Below are 23909 nucleotides of genomic sequence, written 5' to 3' on the forward strand. Positions count from 1 at the left end.
ACAGGGGGAAAACTGTTGGGCTCAGACAAAGAAATACTAAAATAGCATAACTCAGAGAGACCCTGGTCGTTGGTTGGCGGGATCAGACCTGGGACCTCTAAAGCTTAGTGTATGAGTCTCTACTGCAGGAGCTAAAAGCCACATGGTTATTGGCTAAGGCTGTCATTAATCTCTATGCCTAGATTTAGGCACCACTAGAGGGGGACAGAATGCCACACCAAGTAGAGATGGGTTACAATAGCCAAGGGCATATTGTTGCAGCCAAGATTAATGTATTAAATGCAGATGAGGATCTCAATATGCAAACAACGTGTATTACAGAAGTTTAAAAAGTTAGAAAGGTACCAGAAGGAAAGGCTGTCAAATAATGCAGTAATTTATGGGCCACTAGGCTTGATTTACTAGCCTTTAAAAATACACTGACTACCTTCACCAGAGAAGTGCATCAATGGTCCATCATGAAAAGGCATTAAAACTTTGGGCTACACTGGAACAGAACTTTGTTGCAGGCTGTTCCCAATGTCCATGTCTGAATGCTCGGCATGTATTAAAAATAAATAAATAAATTGGGTAGGACTGGATTGCTTAGGGGACTGATGAGAGGATACAGAGCCTCTCCCCTCTAGGCAACCATTTCCAATGCAGGGACTTAACATAAAATCAACTGAAGGCCTCAACCCATTTTCTTATGGACAGATGCTCACATTTTAAACACCACATTAGATTAAAATAGAAACTACGGCCTCAAAAGCAAGGCCAAAAACTGAATGAGCATGAAAAGAAACCTATTCTTTCATGGCTAGAGAAAAGGGGCTGGGCAATGTGGGGGAGCATGCCCTGACCCTACTCATGTTATACTCACAGCTGGTCCTAGAAACATGGGAGGCACCCACAGTTAGTGGACACTTTTGAAAACATTGGTCTAAGCAACCTGCCCAAAGCCAAAGAGGAAGCCAGTGTCAGAGCCTTGATTAGAACTGCAGGGAGTTCCTGGCTCCCAGTCTTGTACTCAGACTGCCTGACCATGCCTCTCTCCTTCTATCTATCCTCACCAACACAACCACAGGCTAATAATCAGGATACAGCTTCAGACTTTCAGGGCTTGATTATCCGCATTCAATCTCCACTTGTACAGGTGCATCTTTGCAGACACACACACTCGCATTCATTGTGCACCTGAACGAGCAAGTGACAGCATACATCACCCACACGTGTAGTCATTAGCTCATAAAATGTGCCCATACAGGCACAAGGCCCCATTGAAAATTAGACCCTGGTTGTCGACTGCTATATAAATTAAGTGGGCTCACTGGGATTGTTGCTGCTATTTACATAGTACCGCAGATGTATGTGACAACTAGCAATGGCTAGAATACATTCAATGTATACATGCAATGTCTACATGCAATGCAGCATAGCAATGGGAGTAGTGCACAGTGGAGTTGTGTGTGGTTGTTAGTGCATGTTAGTACGGCAGAACATGTAGGTTTTTAGGAATGACAGGAAAGCAGACGGGGAGGGCATTTAGCCAGTGTTTGTTGCGATGCTGTTCCAAGCACAGAAGGCACAAAGTAGGGAGTGGGTATGGATGCTCTGAAACCACGGTGATAAGTGCAATACAAAGCAGAATGGAGACAAAGAGAGTGGAGAGGGAGCTGAACTAGGAGCAGGAAAACATGGATTCTATTCCCAGCTCTGCCAATGACTTCTGTGTGACTCTGGGCAAGTCCCTTCACCTCTCTGTGCCTACGTTTCTCTTCCCACCCATTCTCTGTTTTGTTTGTTTAGAATGTAAGCTCTTTAGAGCAGGGACTGTCTCTAGCTATGTGTGTGTACAGTGTCTACCCCAATAGGGTCTCTACGAGCTACTGTAATACACACAAGAATAACAGGAGAGAGGCTTGGGCAGACCAGAGAGGAGGGGGGATGGTACAGGAAGAAATGAGATAAAGACATAGACAAGAGCAATGATATGGAGTGTTTTGAAGGTGGTAATAAAACTGAGGAAGGGCAATGGAGAATTGAGCTCTAGACATTTAAAAGAGTCAGTTTCATGGAAGATTTTATTCTATGGTGAAATCCTAGCCCCACTGAAGTCAATGGGAATGACTTAAATGTGGCCAGGATTTCACCCCATTTGGTAACTTGTTATTGTTACAGGTTATCTTAAAATGCTAGAAATCTGACTCAAAACAGTGAGAAAAAAATGTCATGTAAACATTGAGCCTTTTATTAAATACTAAGATCTTCACTTTTATGTCATTCGAGTAGCATCAAAATATAAAAAGAAGTATTAACCATACCTCAGCTCCTAAACTGAGAGAGATTATTTCATCCTCAAAAGCAGAATGAGTATCGATATGAGGAGGAATTCCTGCAACATAAAAAACAGGAAATAAATAGTCATAGTAATTACAATGAAATACCACCACTTTTCATTTAATCTTCTCCTAAGTCCTATTTCATGGCTGTCCACATGTAAACCTAGATACGTTTCTGATCCGTAGCCTTCAAAACAAAGCATCATACACAGCAAAGAGCTACACTCAACATGCAGGAATGGATTTGGTGCATCCACAAGCACGAATTACCCTCTCGATCTGCACCCAACACTCAAACAGCAGCAGTAGCTGTGAGCTGGAAGATCATTCTGCATACTGGCATGTCAAAGAGCACAGTAAGTCCTGGTCTACACTGACCTGGAGATTCGGCAGCAGTCAACGGGAGTTACGCAAGCTACTCTGTGTAGTTTGCCTAACTCCTGTCGACTGCTCTGCTTCCCTTCTGCGCGCTGTTCTCACTGCGCTGAGCCGACGGGAACAGTGTTCCCGTCAATGCAGCGCTACACTTCTTGAGAGGGTGGTTTTACTCAGTCAACTTCCTGATCGATTGAGCGGGTCTATACTGACTGCTCAATCCATCCAGAAAGATCAATCTGGCGGCAGCGAATTTGCCGCCATCAGTATAGACATGGCCTAAGAATCGCACCTTGCTTCAGAATTAGAGCCTGTCCATGCTACAAATACAGTTGTGTGAAGTAGTCGTCACAACATGGTTTCAGTTTGTACTTCCTATGAGACCTCACCATGTGCCATAACTAGGTTAAGCCTTCATCAGGACCTTCAGTAGCGTGCTATATGTGTAACTCAGAAGGGTGACCCTCACTTGTACTGCCATCTAGTGGTTAGGCAGGGGTGTGGCACTTGGTCCCCCTTCCTGATGTCTCCCCGTTCCTCTATAGCTCCATCTTGTGGGCTCCGTCCCTTCTTTTGTGGCTCAGCCCTCAGGCCGGGTCCCACATTCCAGTCCACCCATTTCAGAGTATACAAAAAGAAAAGACCAATAACAGAGAAGTCTTTTGGTGTTCACAAGGGCTTCAGGGCTTTCTCCTTAGTTACAGGACTTAGAGTCTGGACCCTTGCGTATTCAGGGCCTTCCCTTAGCTGTCTCACCCCCTCCACTGGGCTCCGATCCAGGGCCAAATGGTGGGCAGCTAAGTTCTGCAGCTTGGTGTGCTAAATAGCTGCCTTGCTTGATCACGTCCAGCCTTAATTCACTTTTTCCCCTCACATGGTTAATTAGAGAACGGAACCAAAAATATAGTTTCTGACCTTCCCAACAAGTCACCAGTCTCTTCTCTGCTGGCTTAGGCAGGATGAGAGTGGCCAGATCACCTGGGCAGTACTTCTCCAGAACTTAAGGCACAGCTCTGCTCCCTTCCATTGCTCGCCCCCTTCTGAGATGCTTGGTTTCTCCTTCTAAGCTCTGCCTCCAGCTTGCACAGGCTTTGCAGGGGCAGCTGGGCAGGGCCACCTAGGCCCAGAGCTGCTCCTTAACATCTTGTTCACCAGCATGGGTTTGCACACCCCATCACAGTAACCTTATACATTTTTATGTCTACTATGTGTAATGGAGTACTGCAGCGGATCAAAAAAACAGAATTTCCTTCCACTCCCATGGAAACATCTGATATTTCAACATTTGTTTTCAAAATGCACTGCCGGGGCTCAGTCAGAGGACAACTCCAGTGCATCCTGGGAGGAATAGTCTGGCCAGAGAGCAGGGTCCAGGGGTGAACGGGCACATGAAGGACCTGGAAATACAACTTCCACTAGGCACCACAGATGTTCAGGCAGACACAGAGATTAATGTTGACCTGATGCCAAATTAAACATTTCATTTAGATTTTCTGAATCAAAAATTCTGTCAAAAATTGATCTCTTCCTGCAGAAAATTTTGATTTTTACAGTATCTCATTTTCCAACAGGAAAATGTTTTGTTTTAAATTTTTTGACCAGTCCTTTATACAGTACCAATATCAGAAGCCAGATTTTAAACTCCTCCCTCCCATGCAAATGTATTGACTTCCATTAGTTTCAATAGGAACAATGTCCTTAATTCCATACAGAACTACATAGGTTAAGCTTCTTACAACAAGTTTGCTCCATTCCAAATGGTCACAATATAAAGTGTAGAAATTCTGCCCTCAGAAACACATTGAAGTCAGCATGATAAAAGACATGAGCATCTATTATTTCTTTGCATCAGCATCCAAACACTCCAGTCAGGATCCCATTGTGCAAGGTGCTGTACAAACACTTACTAAGAAACAACGGCCTACATTTTTTAAAGTAAACACAAATTTCAGGTGCCTCAATTTTTGGATCCTCAACTTGTGACACTTTATACAGGCCTGATTTTCTGAAAGTGACCTCAGAAAAATCAAGCCCATTTTAAAAGATAGCCACCCAAAAACCGAGGTTCCCAAAATCAGTAGTCATTTTTGAAAACTGAAGTCAGTTTCCCTGCCTTGAAAAGCTTAGAACCTAGGGACAGAATCTGACTCAGTACAGATACTGCATAGTACAGTATTTATATAAATGCATGGGATTGCACATGCTGAATGCTAATTAATGTCCTAAATGATTAGTGCTCAAGAAAGGCTTTATACATTTCCTGTATTCTTGGAAAAATATTACAAATTCATACTAATTTATTCAGATAACCCAGCCAGCAGCACATGACTATCCCAATTTAACTGGCTGTTAGATATGTGAACAAATAGGGTCAGATTTCTAGACCCTCAGCTGGCAGATACTAAGTACGCCATCAGGGATCAATTCTAGAAGGGAGGTGTGTGTCCTTCATTCATAAGGACAAACCAGATATATTCCAGGGAAGGGAAAGCCAGGTACTTTGCCTTGATGACTGAACTCAGCAAAAAGTACAGCATGTGTTTTACCCTATGGATGCCTTACTGGAAGCAAATGCCTCTTCACCCCTACTGAGTCTGGAAGAGATTGTTGGAGCAGCATTCCCGTTCTCCAGTACAGGGATATGGCTTGCATCACCCTGAAGATTCTCTCACATGTCCTTATGAATAGAAGGGGGCTTCTTCTTGAAGGCTGACTGCAAAGTACAGGGTACTACACGGCAGGGAAGGTTGGGAAGCTTGACCAGCCTGTTGAAACCCCTGCATTTGTACTTGGAACAGATGAATTTCCAGAATCTGTATCTCAGGAAGTGAGTGAAAAATGCATTTGGTTGATCGGTCATCCATGGACTGTTTACCTCTCCAGGTTACCAACTTTTTTATTATGTGATCAGCTTACATGACCTGGCCAAAGACACTTGGACCAGATTCTAATCTCAGTTACAGTTTCAATACCGGGGTATCTCTAAATGTGAGTTCTCAAGTTAGGAAGACTGCATCCAGACATTGCCCTCAATTCATGAAAGCATCCACATTCAGGAAGGGTGAATTTAGCAGATGCTGAAGGGCTATCTCTGAATCAGAGCCACTGTAGCTGGTTTTCTGTTTTTAATCCTAGATAAATATTGAGTTTGATTTTTTTTTTTTTAAAAGGGCAAATGCACTTACCTTGTCCAGGTTCATACTGGTTTATTGTCAACTGATCAGATTTATGTTTGATATATCCCTGCTTCAAACACTTATCCAGAAGCGTGCTGCAAATTTCAGGGAGCCCTGTTTTTACAAACAAAAGTATAAACCAGCTGTTTTCCTACTTTTTTTTTTCTGCTTTTGATGGAGGAGAAATCTAACAATTGGACAAAATACACAGAAATATGATAAAATATTTACAGCCAAAAGGGGGCTTGTAAGTTTGTGAATACCATCATGTACACAGGCAACTTTGTACTCACTATGACACGTGTGATGAAATAATAGGTCTAATCTTGCAAATCCTCTACATATGTAACTTCCATTGACTACGAGGAGTTCTTAGAAGCCCTCCACACACAAAGGGGTGGCAGTACTGGGCCCACTGTTTGCATGTGCAAATTCTATTGTCTGTGACCATAAATAACGGTGTGCCAAATTCAGTGTCACTGAAATCAATGACAAAATCCCCATTGACTCCAATGGGCTCAGAATTTCACCCAGGACCACAATGGCTCCCCCAAAAGAGTCCACAGAGTCTTTCTGAGGGCAAATATAGCACGTGTGGGGTTAACTTATTAAAAAATTAGGGTCCACATAAATCATAACAAAGTCCCATAATCACAGTCCAGATTTCCCCCAGAATAGTACAAATAGTACGTGCAACACAAGGCGCTGGCGTCTCTCACCAAACCCCAGCTCCCCACTGCAGCCCTCTCCTGTCCTTATACCAGGACAGCCACCCAGACCCTTCAAACCAGAGTGTAACCCCACTCTTCCCAGCTGGAACCCCTCCAGCCTCTCTGCTGGGAGCATCCCATCACAGCCCATGGCCCTCTCACAGTTCCTCTCTGGTACTGGATTGTCAATGGGTAACCTCCTCTGCTGTTAGCCCTCTCCAGCCCTTAGCTCCAGCAGGCAAATCCCTCTGCTGCTCCTCCTGCCTTTGGGCCTTGGCTCTCTGACTTGGGACTGCCAAACAGCAATCCCCTCTTGCTAGTCCCCTACCTTCAGGTCCCAAACATACAGTCTCCAATTCCTCCCTCTTCTCAGGGATGATCCTGCAGAAAGCTTTCCCTGCAGCTTTCCCAGAAACCTCCTCCAATCCCCCAACTGAGTCTCTCCAGGACTCTCCCTCACTGGGTCTCTCCCTGAACATTTATAGACCATGGCGCTGCCCCAACCTCTTAGCTTGCCACATGGGAGCATCTGCACTGGCACAGGGGAGCTGGACCTACTTCATTTACTGGGGCCAGCCAACCTGTGACAGACACCTTTGAAAATTTGACCTATAAAGTCAGTTACTGATGCAAATTTTGAATTAAATAAGGTCTCCTAATAAATCTATTGAATCTAAAGTATTTTATCAGTAATATGCAAAAATGAAACCTTCAGTGAATCTGCAGTTTGCTACTACACTGGACAAAAACTTAACTGTAAAATTCTACTAAGCATGGCACACTTGAATGCTATTCTAAGAAATATTCCTTTTAACAATCTGTCAATATTTATGGTTAGTACTGCTTTTTTTCCTCCAAAAATTGTTCCCTCCATTTGCATTTTTCTCACACACAAACCATTTAACCTCTAGCTGGGAGGCCACAAAACAGTCAAGACAAACATCAATGCTGTTATGATTAGGTACAATTTCAGACACTGAAATACAATGTAACTTGCATTTGTCTAGTGGAAACTGTACAAGTCACCTTAAACACTTGTTTAACTTTCAATATAATTTAATTCCATATTTTATAATTTGCATAGCTAGGTTGTAAAATGGCTTACTTTGATTTCTCTGACTCATAGCTCTCAGACTCAAAGGAGAATTTTTCAGAAACTTTCCATGATTGATTTCAGCACAGAGGGGAGTTGTTTTGGAAAGTACGAGGAAAATGCATTCAGCCATTTTCAAGTTATTCAATCTAGTAAAATATATTTTTTAAAGTATTATATATTTTTTACCATCTTGAATAAATTGAATATTTTTATATTATGTATGTATATGTGTACACACATACACACACACACCCTTTTTTCCAATATAATAATGAATTTGAATTTTTCTTCATATAGTGGTTACTCAAAAGACAACAAATTTAGCAGCTCAGAATCCACATATGGCTAGACTTCAATGAAGAATGGCAGCCGTGAGTTTTTCTTCAAACTTTTAAAAACATACAAAGTTATAAGTGATTAAAAATGGATTTCATAAATGCACACTAAAATATGATTACTAAGGCACTGATTCAGGAAAGTATCCTATTCAAGGAGGGTGTTTAAGCATGTCCTTTAATTCCATTGAAGTTAACTGGACTTACACACCTGTTTAAGTGTCTTCCTTAATCAGGGCTTTAGTTACACAACTTCCTGGGACAACTACACTGTACTCAAGTTAGGTTCTGTATGTATTTGTTGGAACACAGATTTAAAACAAATGCCATTTTAAAATGCCTTTTCATAGGAAAGTTCTCACCTCCAGGCAATGGTTTATCTTTATCTATGTTGTTGTTGTCATATCGAAACTCGTATCCAAAATGCTTTACTCTTCTGTGTTTTAAAGACTTCTGGACTGTGAAGCAGAAAAAGTTAAACAATGTAAAAATATTAAAATATGTACAATATATTTACACGATTTACTATGCTTGGAGGATATTTGCCTATTGCTTATTTGCTTCTGTGCAGCTCAAGAAATACTGAGGAGTTGAAAAGACCGCTATTTGTAAACCTCACTCTCAATATGCAACTCAACATTTCCATGTACTAAGAGTGACAAAACAACACAGAGCTTTACTAGCACTGCTCCTTGAAGTTAAAACCCTGGTGCTTTCACACATAGAAGCAATCCCACAGAAGTCAATGCTTATACATAGAAGCAAGGGCTATAGGTCCCTGGACCTTGTGTTTGTCTCTCTCTGACAACAGTACCAATTTCCTTGAGCCACGGCTGATACTTTTTTCTGTCCTGACACATGGCCAAGCTCATGATATGGATGTAAAAGCATCTTTCACTTCCTTGTATCATTATACTGCACACAAAGGTCAATATAATGCTTTGTGCTGTGTCAAGAAGTAATCCGGCAGCTAACTGGAAAAATAACTGGCTTTGTTAAGAAATTTAATTCCAGAGAGCTCATTTGAAACTACATGAGCAGCTGGGAAGAAAGCTTCTTTAACTCCTCACTGGTGCTACAGAAGCTCCAGCTCCCAACCAGGCTATCAAATTACAAGTGTCACATTTTCTGAACAAAATCATGCTATCAGGAAATGACTCTACTTAGCTGTTCCTGGAAGCAGAAACATAATATTATATTAACCCATTCATGAGGATCACCTTACACCACATGCCTGATTGTCTGTAACTGTGACAGGGTGGACTAGGCCCAGAGGCCCCCTGCTGGAGGCCTCAGGCTCCAGCCACAGCTTGCCTGAAGAGGAGCAGAGGAGATGTCCTCAAAGCAGCCTAGAGTGGCTGCAAGGGGAGCAGCCAATCAGGACCCAGCAGAGCCATATTAAAGGAGCTGCAGAACAGAGCAACAGTTAGTTGCTGCTAGAGCTGGAAGAGAGAGGAATGGATTCCTGGCTGGCTGAAAGAGCAGCAGGCCCATGACAACTCAGTGAGGGCAGGGACTGGGGGAGCTAAGAAGGAGCTCCTGGCCCACTGCTGGGACTGAGCAAGGACTGAATCCAGGGTGGGCTACAGGAGGACAGTGTCTCTGGGGAGGAAGCCCTGGAGGTATGACCGCATACCAGGGCTGGAAGGTTATACCCCAGAAGGGGTTTGTTCTGTTCCACCTACAAACCATGTGTGTGACACTCCGCCGTGAGAGCCGGGTGCCGACCCCATTACAGTAACTGTATGATATAAAACTCAATTTTAAAAGGACTAAAAACCAGAATGATTTTAAGGAATAAATTCTCCAAGATGAAGACTTCTTGAAGAAATAAAATTCAACAAAAGGACAATTTGCAGTTATTTTTGAAGGTCTCAATTTCTACTCACCATTTTGAACGACTTCATTTTCTGTCCAATCAATACTTTCCAGCATCTTTTGTTCTTCTTCAGGAGAAACAAGCTCTTCAACCATCATCAGGCCTGGAGGCAAGCTTACAGGCATAATGTCCTCCCAAAGCACTATGGGTATAAAATAAAATAGTACTCTGCTTATGGAAAATGACACATTTGTGTCCTTTTAAGCTATGATGAACATTTACTTGTATTGCACAATAACTGATAAGCCCTAGATTGATCATCATCTGAATTAATTATCCTCCTTGGTAGCGTAAAACAGGATTTGTTATACAACCCAATTCTAAATCTCACAGTGTAGGACCCAAGAGATTCAGTGTTTTCCACTCTCAAAAAAAGATGTGTCTGTTAAAACAAAGGTCAAAACTTTCCTATGCATTTCAGGGGAGATTCTAGTTGGATTCAATTTTATATCTTGCCAGGACTCAAGATTTGTCTGTGCTCATGGTTAACAAGCATGGAGTACAGTGAAGAAAATATGTTGGAATGCTATAAGCCTGAATGCTATATGCATTTGTTTCTTAAATGTAAGAAATGATATAAAATTAACATGGTCATTTGTAGCTCTGCAGCCTGATATGATTAAATGTTCAATGCAACACCTCTCTTAATAGAAAATGACTTACATAACAGGCTCCCAACTTGCAGCCATTATTATTATTGAAAATTACTTGTACTATGGTTGAGTTTAGGGGCCAAGATAAGGATCTCATTGTGCTAGGCGCTCTGCAAACACAAAGTAAGAGACAGAGTTCACAATCTAAACAGTCAAGACCGGGAGAAGAGAAATGTTATTGTTCCTATTTTACAGATGAGAAACTGAGGTGCAGAGAGATCAAATGACTTGCTCAAGGTCACACAGGAAATCTGTAGAGTGGGAACTGACCTCGGAGTTCCCATGTCCCAATCTATTGCTTTAACCACAAGACCATCCTTCCTCCCCAGCAACAAATGGTTTGGCTCCAAGCCACCTGACAGACCACCTCTCTCCCCACCTGATATGACCACATGTACTCAGGGAGGTGTTCAAGCTGCAGCCTCCAAGCTTTAAACACGGAACTAAGGACCCTTCACAAAAGGTCCTGCTAGCAGCTCCTTCACTACATGCCTCAGTCCGCAAGAGACCAGATTTCAGGGGATGCTGCAAATCCCCTCTTTTTTCCCCAGATTTTAGTTAATGAGGAAAGTAGGTTATTGCTCCCATTATTGTTTGCTGCTCTTCAGCAATTAATTTTGCTTTACAGGTTCCTGGAAAAGCTGACCCTTATATTTAATACATGTATTTACACATCTATTTTATTTAACCATATAAAGAATTGTTGCAAGCATCCACAGATTGCTTTAAGTGCTGTATAATAAAACAAAAATACGAAAAACGGAATGATTTACCAAACAGTTCTAAAATATAAGGGGAAATCCTGGCCCCACTGACATCAATTAAAGCTTTGCCACTGACTTCAATGGCGCCAGAATTTCATCCACAGTTCCACAACAACAAGCAACTAAAAAGCAAAGCCATAAGAGGGATGCTTTATGGGATAGCAGAATATTAATACCTTTTTCCACAAAGTTAACATACAGAGTAACATTTTGGTTGGAATCCTCCAGTGTTATCTCTTTCCCATTGAGAGCGTCATAGGCTTTCTTGGCTTCTTCTGTTGTCCCATATTTCACAAATGAATAGGGTTTATTTGGAGGCATTAAGAGTGCTTCCACCAACCCACATTCCTCTGCTACCTTGAGCAGTTGGTGTCTACTCACACCATTACCCAGGCCTCCATTGGCAACGACCAGGCTCTAGTTTAAAAAACATTGAAAAACAGACACATTAGTGGTCACCACTGATTTGTTTACCTGAAAATAGCATTTCACAAACACAAGTGTCATAAGGAGAAATGAAGCTATTATCCCAAAATCGCTGTGATTAGTCTGTTTGATATTCCAAAAGAAATGTTTATATTTCAATTAGTCCGCAGAACCAGAGCACAAGGAGCCTTCTTTAGTACAGCACACATTTAAGGGACAGGCTTTTACAGAGCAAGAGCATGCAAGCTCTGAGAGCAATAACATGCCCACATTTGTGTGTGTGGTCACCACAACTGGGCCCACAGACAGGCTATCTGTGCAGGGGTGGCTACACATTTACAATAGTTGGATGATACATGCCTTGCACATGCCCTGAACATTCTTGTCCCTCAGCTACAGAGTTTACTTGTATTTGCAGATTCCATAGCCAACATTTGGCTGTAAGTGTTCTGCGATAACCTTCAAAGGATGGAACAAAAATAAATTCTTGTATCTGTCTGATTTTTTTCATGACAGCCGAGAGCTATGGCTCCTACAAATTACCTCAGAGAGAACAGAGATCAGCAGCCCATTTCTAAACTCCACCGATATTTTTTTTTTTTTTTTTTTTTGAGGGAGTGGCCTGCAGGCTCATCCTCAATTTTGCTAGAGGAACTAAACAAAATATGCAAAATTTTCAAAAAAGAGCATTTTTATATATTTCCTCTGCAAAACAGAGTCTGTAATTTTAGCAAAATATGTACTAAGTCCGGTTGTTTTCTGAATAGTTATTTTGCCAAGTTTGAGAGTAAATCAATCATTTAAATGTGAAACAGAGGCATTTTAGTCCTATTTGAAGGGCAAATTAAATGCAACCTTAAGTACGGAGTCAATATCGGTGCCTTCATATAATTAGCAAGCATATGCTGTTATTGTCCCTAAAATGGAAGATCTGCTTTGGACACATTTTTTTTTCCTCAACACCTTTCCCAGAATGAGTCAGCCAATCTTTTTCTAAAAGCATGTTCTATTACCTTTTCTGAAAGCAGATCCTAAAAGGTTTTGTTGTTTCAAATTATAGTACCTAATTCTTCCAAAGGAGAGCAAGTTGGCTTGAAAATGGGAGGGAAAGATTTAATAAATGAAAAAGGATAACAATACTCTTAAATATTAACAAGGAGTGTTAGGTGACGTGTCTGAGCATCTATGAGAGATATTTCTATTATGAGGGCTTAGACCAGCGTCAGCACTTCTATTACAAATCACATTTTTCAGAGCTTTACAAATCAATGATGAAAAAAATAGCTCTGGCTTGAAACATAGCCAACAAAATCTCAGTAAAGAGTGAATTTCAGGAAAGTTTCATGATTACCTAATCTGTGCACTGTAGCTCTACCACTAAGTTCAGAGGGTTTTCCAAGTCTCTGTGTTATATTCAGCTACAAATACTGACTATTATTACTGTATTATTTGTATTGCCGTAGCACCTACAAGCCCCAACCATGGACCAAGATTCCACTGTGCTAGTGCTGCACACACACGGAACAAAAAGACAGTTCCTTCCCCAAATAACTTGACATCTGCACTAGGTTTTCAAATCACTATTTAACTACATTCTCACACAATTTTAAATCTCAGAGTAGACCAGGCCCAACCTTGCCTTAAAACAACTGTCAAGATTGCAATGCCAACCGTAATAATACAATGAGGAAGAGTTTGCAGGATCGAGCCCTAAGACAGACAGGGCAAGACATGAGGCAACAGTTTACATAAGAGAAGCTGAGGTGAGATTACTGGTGAGGACAACAAGTTAGAAAGGATTTCTAGAAGGAGTGGGTTTTAATAGGGAGTTCGAAAGAGAGAGATTATGCTTTGTGGAGAAGCATGGAGGGAAGAATACAAAGGTACAAAAATGAAAGCAGATGAGACAAAGAAAGCAATATAGGAAAAGGAATGGGAGGCTCTAATATGTGTATTAATTGGTGGAGATAACAGATATCATTAGTAACATAATTACAGTTATCAGAACTTTCCCCAGATATATGAACAATCTTTTCAGCCTAAAAGACCTGATCCAAAGACCATTAAAGTCAACAGAAGTCTCTCCATGGACATGAATGAGCTTTGACCAAAGCCCAAAGTGCAGTTATTCTTTGGAATCAATGAGAGACAATCGACATGGAATCTCATTATGCCCTTTTTACCGTCACTTTCCAGAGAACTGCACATTAACCAATACATAGGTGAGGCTAGGATATAGATAAGCTGTGCATTCATTCTCCCATAACAGCTGGAGCTTCAAGTCACCTGGGTGGTGTGAGACACACACTCAATACCCTCATGCCTCATTAAAGTGTTTCTGGCCTTGATCTGTTTCCTCAATAATTTCTTCTCAATTTTATTCCTTTTCAGATTGTTTTGACTGGTGCTGTCCATTTCCACACTGGCGATCTGGAAACACAAGGCCACAGCAGAAGGTAGAAAACATTCACGATTCCTTAAAAAAAAAAAGATCCTGAATATGTCATTTAGTCAAAGGCCATTTTAAAATAATTCTTAAAGAGTCACTGACAACATAAAACTCCTAAGTAAAAAAGCCATTATTTCTATTACTAATAATGCCTCTGTTCTAATCCCACCTCTAATACAAATCCCTCTCTGATCTTGGGCAAGTCTAATTTTTTCCCCATTTGAAAAATGGAGAACAAAACTCATCTACTTTACAGTGCTCTGGTGAGATTATTCACCTGCTTCACAAATCCTATTTCAGATAGGAGTGGGAAACTTCATTTAGTTCATGATTTTACAAACCTCACAATTTTGGGGGATGAGAGGAGCGATCACAAAACTAAGTTGAATGCACTAACTGATTTTTCCCCTTCAAGTCATGCTCTGACGTGTCCCTAGCCTCTATTTGCCAGAAGCTGGGAATCATCACTTTATGATCACCTGTTCTGTTCATTCCCACTGAAGCATCTGGCATTGGTCACTGTTAGAAGACAGGATACTGGGGTAGATGGACCATTGGTCTGACCCAGTACGGCCATTCTTATGTTCAGCTCCACCAGACTTTTTCCCTGAGGGTGATTCATGCAAGATAAAGGGCAATCTATGCTACAAATTAGGGACAAAGAATTCCCAACCAGCTAAGCTGCTATGAAGGGAGCCCTATGTATAGTATATAATGCCAATTTATTGTATTTCAGTGTTTAATCTCTTCCCCATTCTGTTCCTTTACTCATAAGCTTGCAATATTTGTTTTTCACTGTACCTGCTCCTCCACTATAGTTTTCATCCTGTTATTTCAGTTGGTTTCTTCCTCTTGTTTCTTTCTTCCCCCCCCCCACCCCCCAATTTCTCCTGAGAGGAACAAAAATCCATAAATGTCAAAATTTGGCTTTAACTTCCATCCTTGCAATTTAAGAGTGAGTTTGAAATCAAATATTTGTACAGCACACCTCACCAAAGCCAGGCCCCTGTCACCGAAAGGAATGAAACAGCCGTGTATTGTTAATTTAATATGGCATTCAATCAATGTGGGTCAAAAATCCTCTGTTCAAATTGTTTATCGACAGAAAATTAGGCTTTCGACTAAACAAATATTTTCACAAAAACTGTCAGCTTTCCAGAGAAAAATGTTCATATTTTGTTAAAAGAAACACTTAAACGTTTTCAGGTTTTCGACTAATTATTTCAGTTTTTGATATTTTTTCGAAAAGATTTTTTAACATGGAAAATTTCAATTAAAATGAAACAATTGGGACAATGGTAACATTTTGTCAATCAACTTTCTACTTAATACATTTTTAAAAGCTGACACATTCCACTTCTCCGTTTTTGTTTTATCTTATCATCTTTCCTGGCTCCACGTCACGTCTTCTTTCTGACCACAGATCATGCCATACCTTTTCCTGAATTATTCTTGGTTTCTGCTTCCTTTTCCTTTCTGTCTCCCTCCACTTCTTTCAAACTTTCAGGGAGAAATCCTGGCCACACTGAAGTCAATGGCACAACTACCACGGACTACAATGGGGCCAGGATTTATGTTCTCTCCCTCTTCCCAGATATTTTCTGTCTCTCATATCTTCTCTCACTTCTCTTTCTGACAGCACTGGTTAGACAGATGAGCTATGACTGTCCCACTTCCCCTTTCCTCCTTTTCCCACTCCTTTACTCTTGCTAACCCTTTCCTACCCATTGTCCCCCCGTCCCAAATTGTAGAAAATCTGTGTCAATCACCACCATATTTATTTATTTGGGTTTCACCCCATCCTCAGTTTGTGTCTCCTAGATTATAAACTCTCCAGAGGAAGACTGTCTCTTCACCTGTGTTTGTAGAGCACCCTGCACAATGGGACTCCAATCTTCATTTGGAGTTACGGGGCCTACCACAGTATAATTGATAAATAAACAACAACAACAGGGAAGTTTTCTATATTACACAGGCAAGTGGATCTTTCACCCTGGACCTCACCTCTTCCAGATTGTGTCTGTGCATAAAGGACTTGGAAGAGGAAAGGTCACGTATGTGTGCGTTCTGTGACGTTAATGACATTTTACATCACTAAAAATGAACTCAAAAAATAAAATGATCTTTTTAATGCAACACAAGACCTATTAATGAAATATGAAAAATCTTTTCAAACTCTTCACTTCCATATGTAAAAGTGCAATCAGTACTAATCTCTAGAGCAGTTTAACATCCATTAAAACTAGTCTAGGTCTTTGTCCCCGCTCTAGTGGCTGACACAAAGGAGTTTTATGAGCCAGCTGCTGCCTCTAAGCTAATTGACCTGATACAGTAGCTCAGACTATAGAGGCTCATCCTGGATTCAATCCCCACAATAAAATCATTGGACCAGCAGACCCGTTATGAAAACACAATACGATTTCCTAAGTGATACTCATGAGCATGTCTTAAGGACAAGAGGTACTGCTCAAATGATGCCATGTTAGCATCATGGCATACATATCTGTGCCCAGGTAGTCACCAAATATCCGACTACAGATGCACCCACTAAAATTTGTTATTTGAGAACATATCGTTAAAAAACAAAAATTTAAATTAAGGTCAAAAGAAACATTGTTTGTGTAGCTGATACAACTCTGCATTGCACACTATACATGAAATGGTGGGGGGCGGGGGGTTTAGTAGATGCAAATTGTAGCCGGGAGGGGTGGTCCCCCTCTGAGGAGGACCCAGAGAGGGAGCCAGACCCACCCTGGCTGACAGATGCCTGCCCCAGGGAAACACCTGACCGGAAGCCAGGGGGCGGGACTAGGCCTTTAAAGGCCCCAGGGACCCCACCTGACCGGAAGCAGGGGGGCGGAGCTAGGCCTTTAAGAGTCAGGCCGGCAAGCTCAGTTGGAGGGAAGTGGCTGAAGGGGAAGGATGCATCTCCTCTGGAGCTCCTAGCCAAGGCCGGGCTGGGGAGCCGGGCTGAGAGGGAGTGGCCAGCCTTAAACCCAGCCTGGGGATCGGCCGAGGCCTCCCCCAGGTACCCTGCAGCCTGGGAGTTGGAGGGACCACCAGAGACCCCCACGGCCTGGGAGCCGGAAGAAGGCCCGTTGGGGCTCCCTGAGGACTATGAGCCTGAGGAGAACCCCCCGGAAACACCCGGGGCCTGGGAGCCGGAGGCGGATCTGCCAGAGCAGTGCCGAGCCTGGGACCCCGAGGACCTACCGGCCCTGCCCGAGGCCTGGGGACCGCAGGACCTGGAGGAGCTACCCTTCGAGGATGAGCCCATGGAGCTCCCGGAGCTGCCGCCCATGGACGAGGAGGGCCTAGCAGGTCTACCGAACCCCAGAGACCCAGAGGAGGCAGGTACCGGGGGTTTCGGGGAGGAAGAAGCCCAGGGATCACCACACGTTAGTGGCTGAGTCAGGGGCAACCTGGGCGGTGTGTTGCGGCAGGAGCCCCGCCGCCCCAGTGGCAAACGCTGTTGCCACTGCCAGGGCCCTGGGCTGGGACGCAGTGGAGACGGGTGGGCCTGCGTCCCCCTCCCCACTTCCCTATCCTCCGTGAGGAAGCTTTCCCCGCCGTGCCGTTCCCGAGAGCGGCGTGCTTGCCTGGCCAGCCCTGCCCGAGGGCCTGGCTCCAGACTGCTTGCCTGGCCAGCCCTGCCCGAGGGCCTGGCTCCAGACTGCTTGCCTGGCCAGCCCTGCCCGAGGGCCTGGCTCCAGACTGCTCCCGGTGGGAGGTAGCCGGGAGGGGTGGTCCCCCTCTGAGGAGGGCCCAGAGAGGGGAAAACCCGGATGCTGCTCCCCAGTTCCAGGGGCACGTCCACACAAATATATTAGTTTAATTGTTATAAAGAACTAAAGAAGAATACAAAGGTAATAATTATATATTCCTTGTGCTGTTGCAATGTTGCTGGCATAAAATACACACAACTATGCTCCATACTACTAAAAGGGAAATCTTTAAGAGGAACTATAATTAATAAAAGCACTCAATGGAAAAAATAGATTTAGAACCCAGAAAATTAACAGTGCTGAAGAAATTCCTTTTTAAAAAAAAAAACAATTCTCTCCTCTCCCCCTTCTCTAACCCTAAGGTGAATTAAAATGCTTGTGAAAGGAAATTAATTGCCAGTATTGGAAAGCGATGTCCTCTATCAATAGAACAAGTTCCAGCATTGACAGCAGCAACAATCCTGTGTTGGAAATGTGTTTCAACTGATTACTAATAGGGTTGAGAGGGGAGAGGAGAGTTTCCAGCCCATTCGGTTTTTGACCTCTTTGCTAAGTAGTGTCATGCTATCTTTGAACAGCCAGGATCTCACATTTACAAATGAACTGAGAAAGGGAGTTCTCTGCTGGTGCAGGTGCCCTAATACATGCTGGGGTACCAGTTCATATCGGGAAAAGCCTACCTAATGAAATATTTCACTTACATGACCACAAAAACACAGACAGAGACAGAAAAGATCTATGAGACTACCTAGCCCATCTTCCAACCAGTGTGGGATTATTCCTCATTATATAGGGGCTGTACAAACTAGTTTTAAAAGTCCTGAGTGATGGGGCATTCAATGTCTCCCTTAGAGGAGACTATTCCAAAAGATAAGAGATCTGTGACACACAGTTTTTGCCTATACTCAATTCTGATTTTCCTTTCCTGCATCCCAGTACTTCTAATTTTACTACCCTAAAAAACCACTTTCCCTCCCTGAGGTCTCCCATGAATGAGAAAGCTAGAGGAAGTTGTGGACTCAGTCCACAGCAGTGTCCCTTCAAGAGCGGTCACATTTGCCTATGAAGACTGCAAATTCAGAATACTTTTTTTAAAATCTGGAATAGATTATTTTGTTTTCAATCACAGTGAAACACTTGGTGCATTGCAATGCCTGTAATGTGTATTTCAGAATACAAGAAAGTAAGAATTAGCCAGGTAAAGACAAGGGAAACTCAAACCTGCTTAACCAAAAAGTGCAGTGAATTGAGTTTTCACTTGGGAGAGGAGAGCACAGAGAAACATATCAGAACAAAGTTAAAATTCCAGTTTATCTTTTTTGCAAAGAAGTTAACAACACATTTTGAGAAATCAGTTACACAATTTTCCTTGGAGACTTGAATCTAGATCTCTTTTACTGCTGGAGCTATTACTTGTAATTGGCAGACAGCATTATAACAAGATAGTGGGAAGAAAAGTTTTTCCTCTTCAACAGAAAGAGACAAAGACAATTTAGATGAGCACATGCACGCAAGAAATGAAAAAGTCGCTCTTGTCAACATGGTCATCCTATTTACCAAGGATTTTGGCCTGATTCACTAATCCAGTGGTTCTCAACCAGAGTACACATACGCCTGGGGGTACACAGAGATCTTCCAGGAGGTATGTCAACTCACCTAGATCAGTGTTTCTCAACCTGCGGGGGGAGGGATGGGTTTAGGGAGGATCAAAAGTGCAGGGCTGGCATTAGCGGGTGGCAAGCAGGGCAATTGCCCAGGGCCCCATGACACAGAGGGCCCTGTGAAGCTAAGTTACATGCTTCAACCCTGGACAGTGGGGCTTGAGTGTCAGACTCCTGAAAGGGGTACAGTAGTCTGGAAAGTTTGAGAACAACTTCACTAGTAAACTGATTCAGAATCAGCCCTGACTGGAATAGCAATGGCAGACACAAGCCGGGATTTAAGGACAATGGTGTGGAGGACTCTATAGGAAAGCTTGACAGTGTCTGCCTGCACATATTGGGCTCGAGTCTTCACTTTCTTCTACATTGCATTGCCATTTAAGGCTCGATCCTGCATCTAACTGAAATCAATGATTTAGTTGGGGTTGGTCCTAGCAGGGGATTTGACTAGATGACCTCCTGAGGTCCCTTCCAACCCTAATCTTCTATGATTCTATGAATGACAAAGCTTTAATGGTGCAAAACCAGGCCCTAAGACCCATACAAGGTGAGTGAAAAACTCTATCATTTCCATTTTGTAACAATTTTTACCCAATTTGCACAGGCCAAAATTACCATAAAGTGTAAGCAATGGAGAATCATACCCATTATGATTGACCTTAACCCATTTTCATCAGCATTAAAAAACAACCCCTCAATTAAAACAAAAACACAGATGCAATCATGCTCTACTGGCAATTTTAGCTGTGAATATAATGGTCCATATCACGCTGAAATTAATGGGAAGAGTTAATGGAGAGTTTTGCTTAACAATGGACAGCATGGGCTGGCCCATCTATTTTAGAATTTATTTCTGAAGAGAATAGCAAGATTAATTTAGTAGACTGTAGTTAGGTGCGCTAGTTACCAGCAGATGGAGCACTATGTCCAGTTATAAAGATTTTCTGGAGTTTTCTTCTTTTTTTATTGTCGCTTTCAGGATTGATAGATGCAGTATAAAACCTGGTTTTCAGTGGTGTTCAGCACCTGACCCTCCCATTGACTTCACTTTGAGTTGTGGGAGCTCAGCACTTCTAGAAAATCCAGATCTAGATGCCTAGATAGATAATGGAAATAAAATGTATAAGAAAGACAAAAAGAGAGGAAGGGGGAGGAAAGCACTCTTTTAAAATCCTATTATCGTTATTTCCATAATTTCTTGATGCTGTTTTTAATATTGCACATAAAATGTAGTGTATTCATGGTAACATGCCCTATATAGTTACACAGTCATTAGTTAACTCTTGAGCCAATATATAACTTCTCAGACGCAATAGTCTTCTTTTATAGCCTTTAACCATTCAGGTCCCCATCCTGCAATGAGAGGCACGCAGGCAACTCCTGCATGTGTATGGAACCGCACTGACTTCAGTGCAGGTCTGCCTGAACACATTGCAGAATCAGGGCCTTGCTGTGTATGACTGCAGATATGAAACAGTAATGACAGACAAGATGGACTTTAGTCTGAATCTCTAAGGCTCTGCATAATCTACTTAGCATGCATTTATAAAGTCAAAGATTACAGTCAGAGACAGGCTCCAAATGCAAGTTTCAGATATAGATCAGGGTTGCAAACATCACAAGGTCTACAGTGCTTTGAACCCATCCTTAATAAAGATGGGATCCTTTGCAAAATTTGAATTTGGGTTTGGAATTTAAAAACTGACTCCCAAAATTCAGGACTGGCCAGATCCAGAGGTGTGACTTGGGCTCAACCTGTCACTAAATAATAATCTCTGCATTTATTATATTTATTCGACTGTTAGGATCAGACTGGGCTCAGCCACATTGTGCTGTACAAACACATAGTAAGAATGTTCCCTTCCCCAGAGAGCTTATAGGCTAACTAGAGAAGACAAGAAAAGGGTGGGAAGGGAAACAGAGAACTGAAGTGACATGCCCTAGATAATACAAAGATCAGTAACAGAGCATGAACTAAAACAGTGGCTCTCAATCTTTTCAGACTACTGTACCCCTTTTAGGAGTCTGATGTGTCTTGTGTACCCCAAATTTCATCTCACTTAAAAACTACTTGCTTACAAAATCAAACATAAAAAGTTTCACAGCACACTATTACTGAAAAATTGCTTGCTTTCTCATTTTTACTATAGAATCATCAAGTAAATCAACTGGAATATAAATATTGTACTTAAATTTCAGCGTATAGTAGATAGAGCAATATAAACAAGTCATTTGTCTGTATTAAACATTAATTTGTACTGACTTTTCTATGCTTTTATTGTAGCCTATTGTAAAACTAGGCAACTATCTAGATGAGTGGATGTACATCCAGAAGACCTCTGTGTACCCTCAGGGGTATGAATATCCCTGATTAAGAACCACTGAACTAGAACACAGGTCCCCACAATCTCAGTCCTGTGCTCTATCCACTGGACCACGAGCGACCTTTTTGTACAGCAGAGGTGTACATGTGCACACACAAGCCGCTTGCCAAGGAAAGTTTACATTATAGAAAGGGCTTACATATTTTCCATGTGCACATTATAGAAAGGGCTTACGTACTTTCCATGTGCACGTACCTTGGGTACCCCCTTACATCAAGCTATGAAAACAAGTACTTACCACAGGAATGGGGCAGAGCGACATAAAACCTTGGGAGAGTCCTGACTCCAGCATCCTGCCCTCCCGCCCCCACACACAGCTGGATTCCCACGGGCAGGCGGCATGGCAGGGCTAATCAGCACTGCACCCTGCCAGAGGGGGTTGAGAGAGGCATGCTCCCCTGAATCCCCAGTTATCCATGCCACTGAGGAGAGGGCCCTGAACCCGCTGCTGTCAGACCAAGTTCCCAAAAGAGCAGTCCTCCGCAGCACAGGGCCGAGCTCCCTCCCTGCCTCCCTCCCCGGGGAGGCGTCTGACAACAAGCCATCACTGATCACCACGGGGACTACAAGGGGCCACCTTCACCCCTGGCCCGGTGCCACTGACGTCAGCGGCGCTAGCCCCGCTCTGAGCGCGGCCCCCGCCCCGCTCTGAGCGCGGCCCCCGGAGCTCGGCTGAGCCACGTGCGGCAGCTGCCGGAGGCAGCAACGCGGCCCGTCCTTACCTCGCTGGAAGCAGCCATGCTGGGACCCGCCAGGACTACAGCTCCCGGGAGCCTCACCGCCTGCACCTCCCATAATGCCGGCCGCGGCCAGGCCGCTTCCCGGCCTTGTTAACCCTCTAGTCCCCACGCCGCGGTGTGCTCCGGCCTGCCGCTTGCCTCGCTGCAGCCTCCCCTGCCCGCACTGAGACGGGCCCGCCGGGCTTATTGCCTGCGCCTGCGGCTCTTCAACCACTTGTCATTTGCGGACCCCCAAACGACGGGAGGGGGGAGCGGAGCCCTTCGGAAATCTCAGGCACAGGCTGCGGACCCCCAGAGGTCCGTGCACGGCAGGTTGGAGACACGGGCCTACACCTTCGCCTCTAGATCCTTAGCTCAGAAACTGGCATACCTGGAAATGCAGGTTTGATTTCTAACGGGAAGGGTCTTCCCCAGGGAAAACGAAACATTCCTCCTTCCAGGTTCTGAACCCTAGTGTTCCTTCCCTGCCCCTGACTGCAAATATGTAGCCCTGGTTGCTGTTGTTGTTGTGTGTGTGTGTGTGTGTGTGTTTTTTTAAAGGTTCTGCGATTTCCTGTTGTCTCATTCTCATTTTGAACAAGCTTTCCCCTTTGATCCGGATAGGATCCATAAACAGGGAGAGGCAGGGACAGAAAACTCAGTATCTTTGCAGATAGAAACCCACCCCCAACACACTATTATCCCTCCCACCCATCCCCTGCCAGCTTCCTGATCTCCCCTTCCTCCTATCACCCACAGCATCTCCACAAGGTGCTCCCTCACTCTGCCTCCTGTCCTCTCACTCATCCCCTCCTGCTGCCTCCACACCTCCCCTGTCTCCCAGTAGAACCCCCTGGCTGCTCCCTCACATTCTCCCTTCTCTCAGAAAAACTCCTCCATCCACTCACTCCTGATTCCTGTTCTCCCTTCAGCTTCCCTTTGCCTTCTATCTTGCCTCTTCCCAGAATCCTCTGCTAGCCCCATTTTCTCCCTACCTCCTCCCCAACACTAATCACCTGTTTTGTCTCTCCACATCCAGGTTCATTTATGTAGCTCTTCCCTCTAGCATAGTGCCAGAAGAGAGGAGAAATGCAGTGTGGTAGTAGGGCTGAGTGCTTGCTACTCTTTCCAGCAGTACCTGACTTCTGGAGTTGGACTCTCCAGATAAGAGGGCAGGCTGGCTGCAGCAGAAAGCTCTCCCATGGGGAGAAGGGATGACAATTGCTGTATACCAGA

The 23909-nt window shown here is 43.4% G+C and overlaps 1 protein-coding gene across 2 annotated transcripts in view; it reads right to left on the reverse strand.

Moving 5' to 3' along the window:
* Positions 1 to 22228, reverse strand: part of ALKBH8 (alkB homolog 8, tRNA methyltransferase) — a 67331-nt gene extending 45103 nt beyond the window's left edge. The window contains exons 1-8 of one of the 2 annotated variants that reach the window (XM_067562795.1): positions 22193 to 22228; positions 20478 to 20666; positions 14022 to 14211; positions 11486 to 11726; positions 9903 to 10034; positions 8376 to 8471; positions 5882 to 5986; positions 2304 to 2374 (exon numbers count right to left, since the gene is read on the reverse strand). In XM_067562795.1, coding sequence (XP_067418896.1) covers positions 2304 to 2374; positions 5882 to 5986; positions 8376 to 8471; positions 9903 to 10034; positions 11486 to 11726; positions 14022 to 14150 — 774 coding nt within the window. In that variant the 5' untranslated portion in view covers positions 14151 to 14211; positions 20478 to 20666; positions 22193 to 22228. Of the gene's footprint in view, positions 1 to 2303; positions 2375 to 5881; positions 5987 to 8375; positions 8472 to 9902; positions 10035 to 11485; positions 11727 to 14021; positions 14212 to 20477; positions 20667 to 22192 lie in introns of those variants that run through there. The other variant, XM_067562796.1, reaches the window with a different exon arrangement.
* Between the last annotated feature and the right edge of the window lie 1681 nt (positions 22229 to 23909).

This window comes from Emydura macquarii, unplaced genomic scaffold (genome assembly GCF_026122565.2).
Source record: "Emydura macquarii macquarii isolate MOO-44397 ecotype Brisbane River unplaced genomic scaffold, CSIRO-AGI_Emac_v2 contig_2473, whole genome shotgun sequence".
Lineage (NCBI taxonomy): Eukaryota > Metazoa > Chordata > Testudines > Chelidae > Emydura > Emydura macquarii.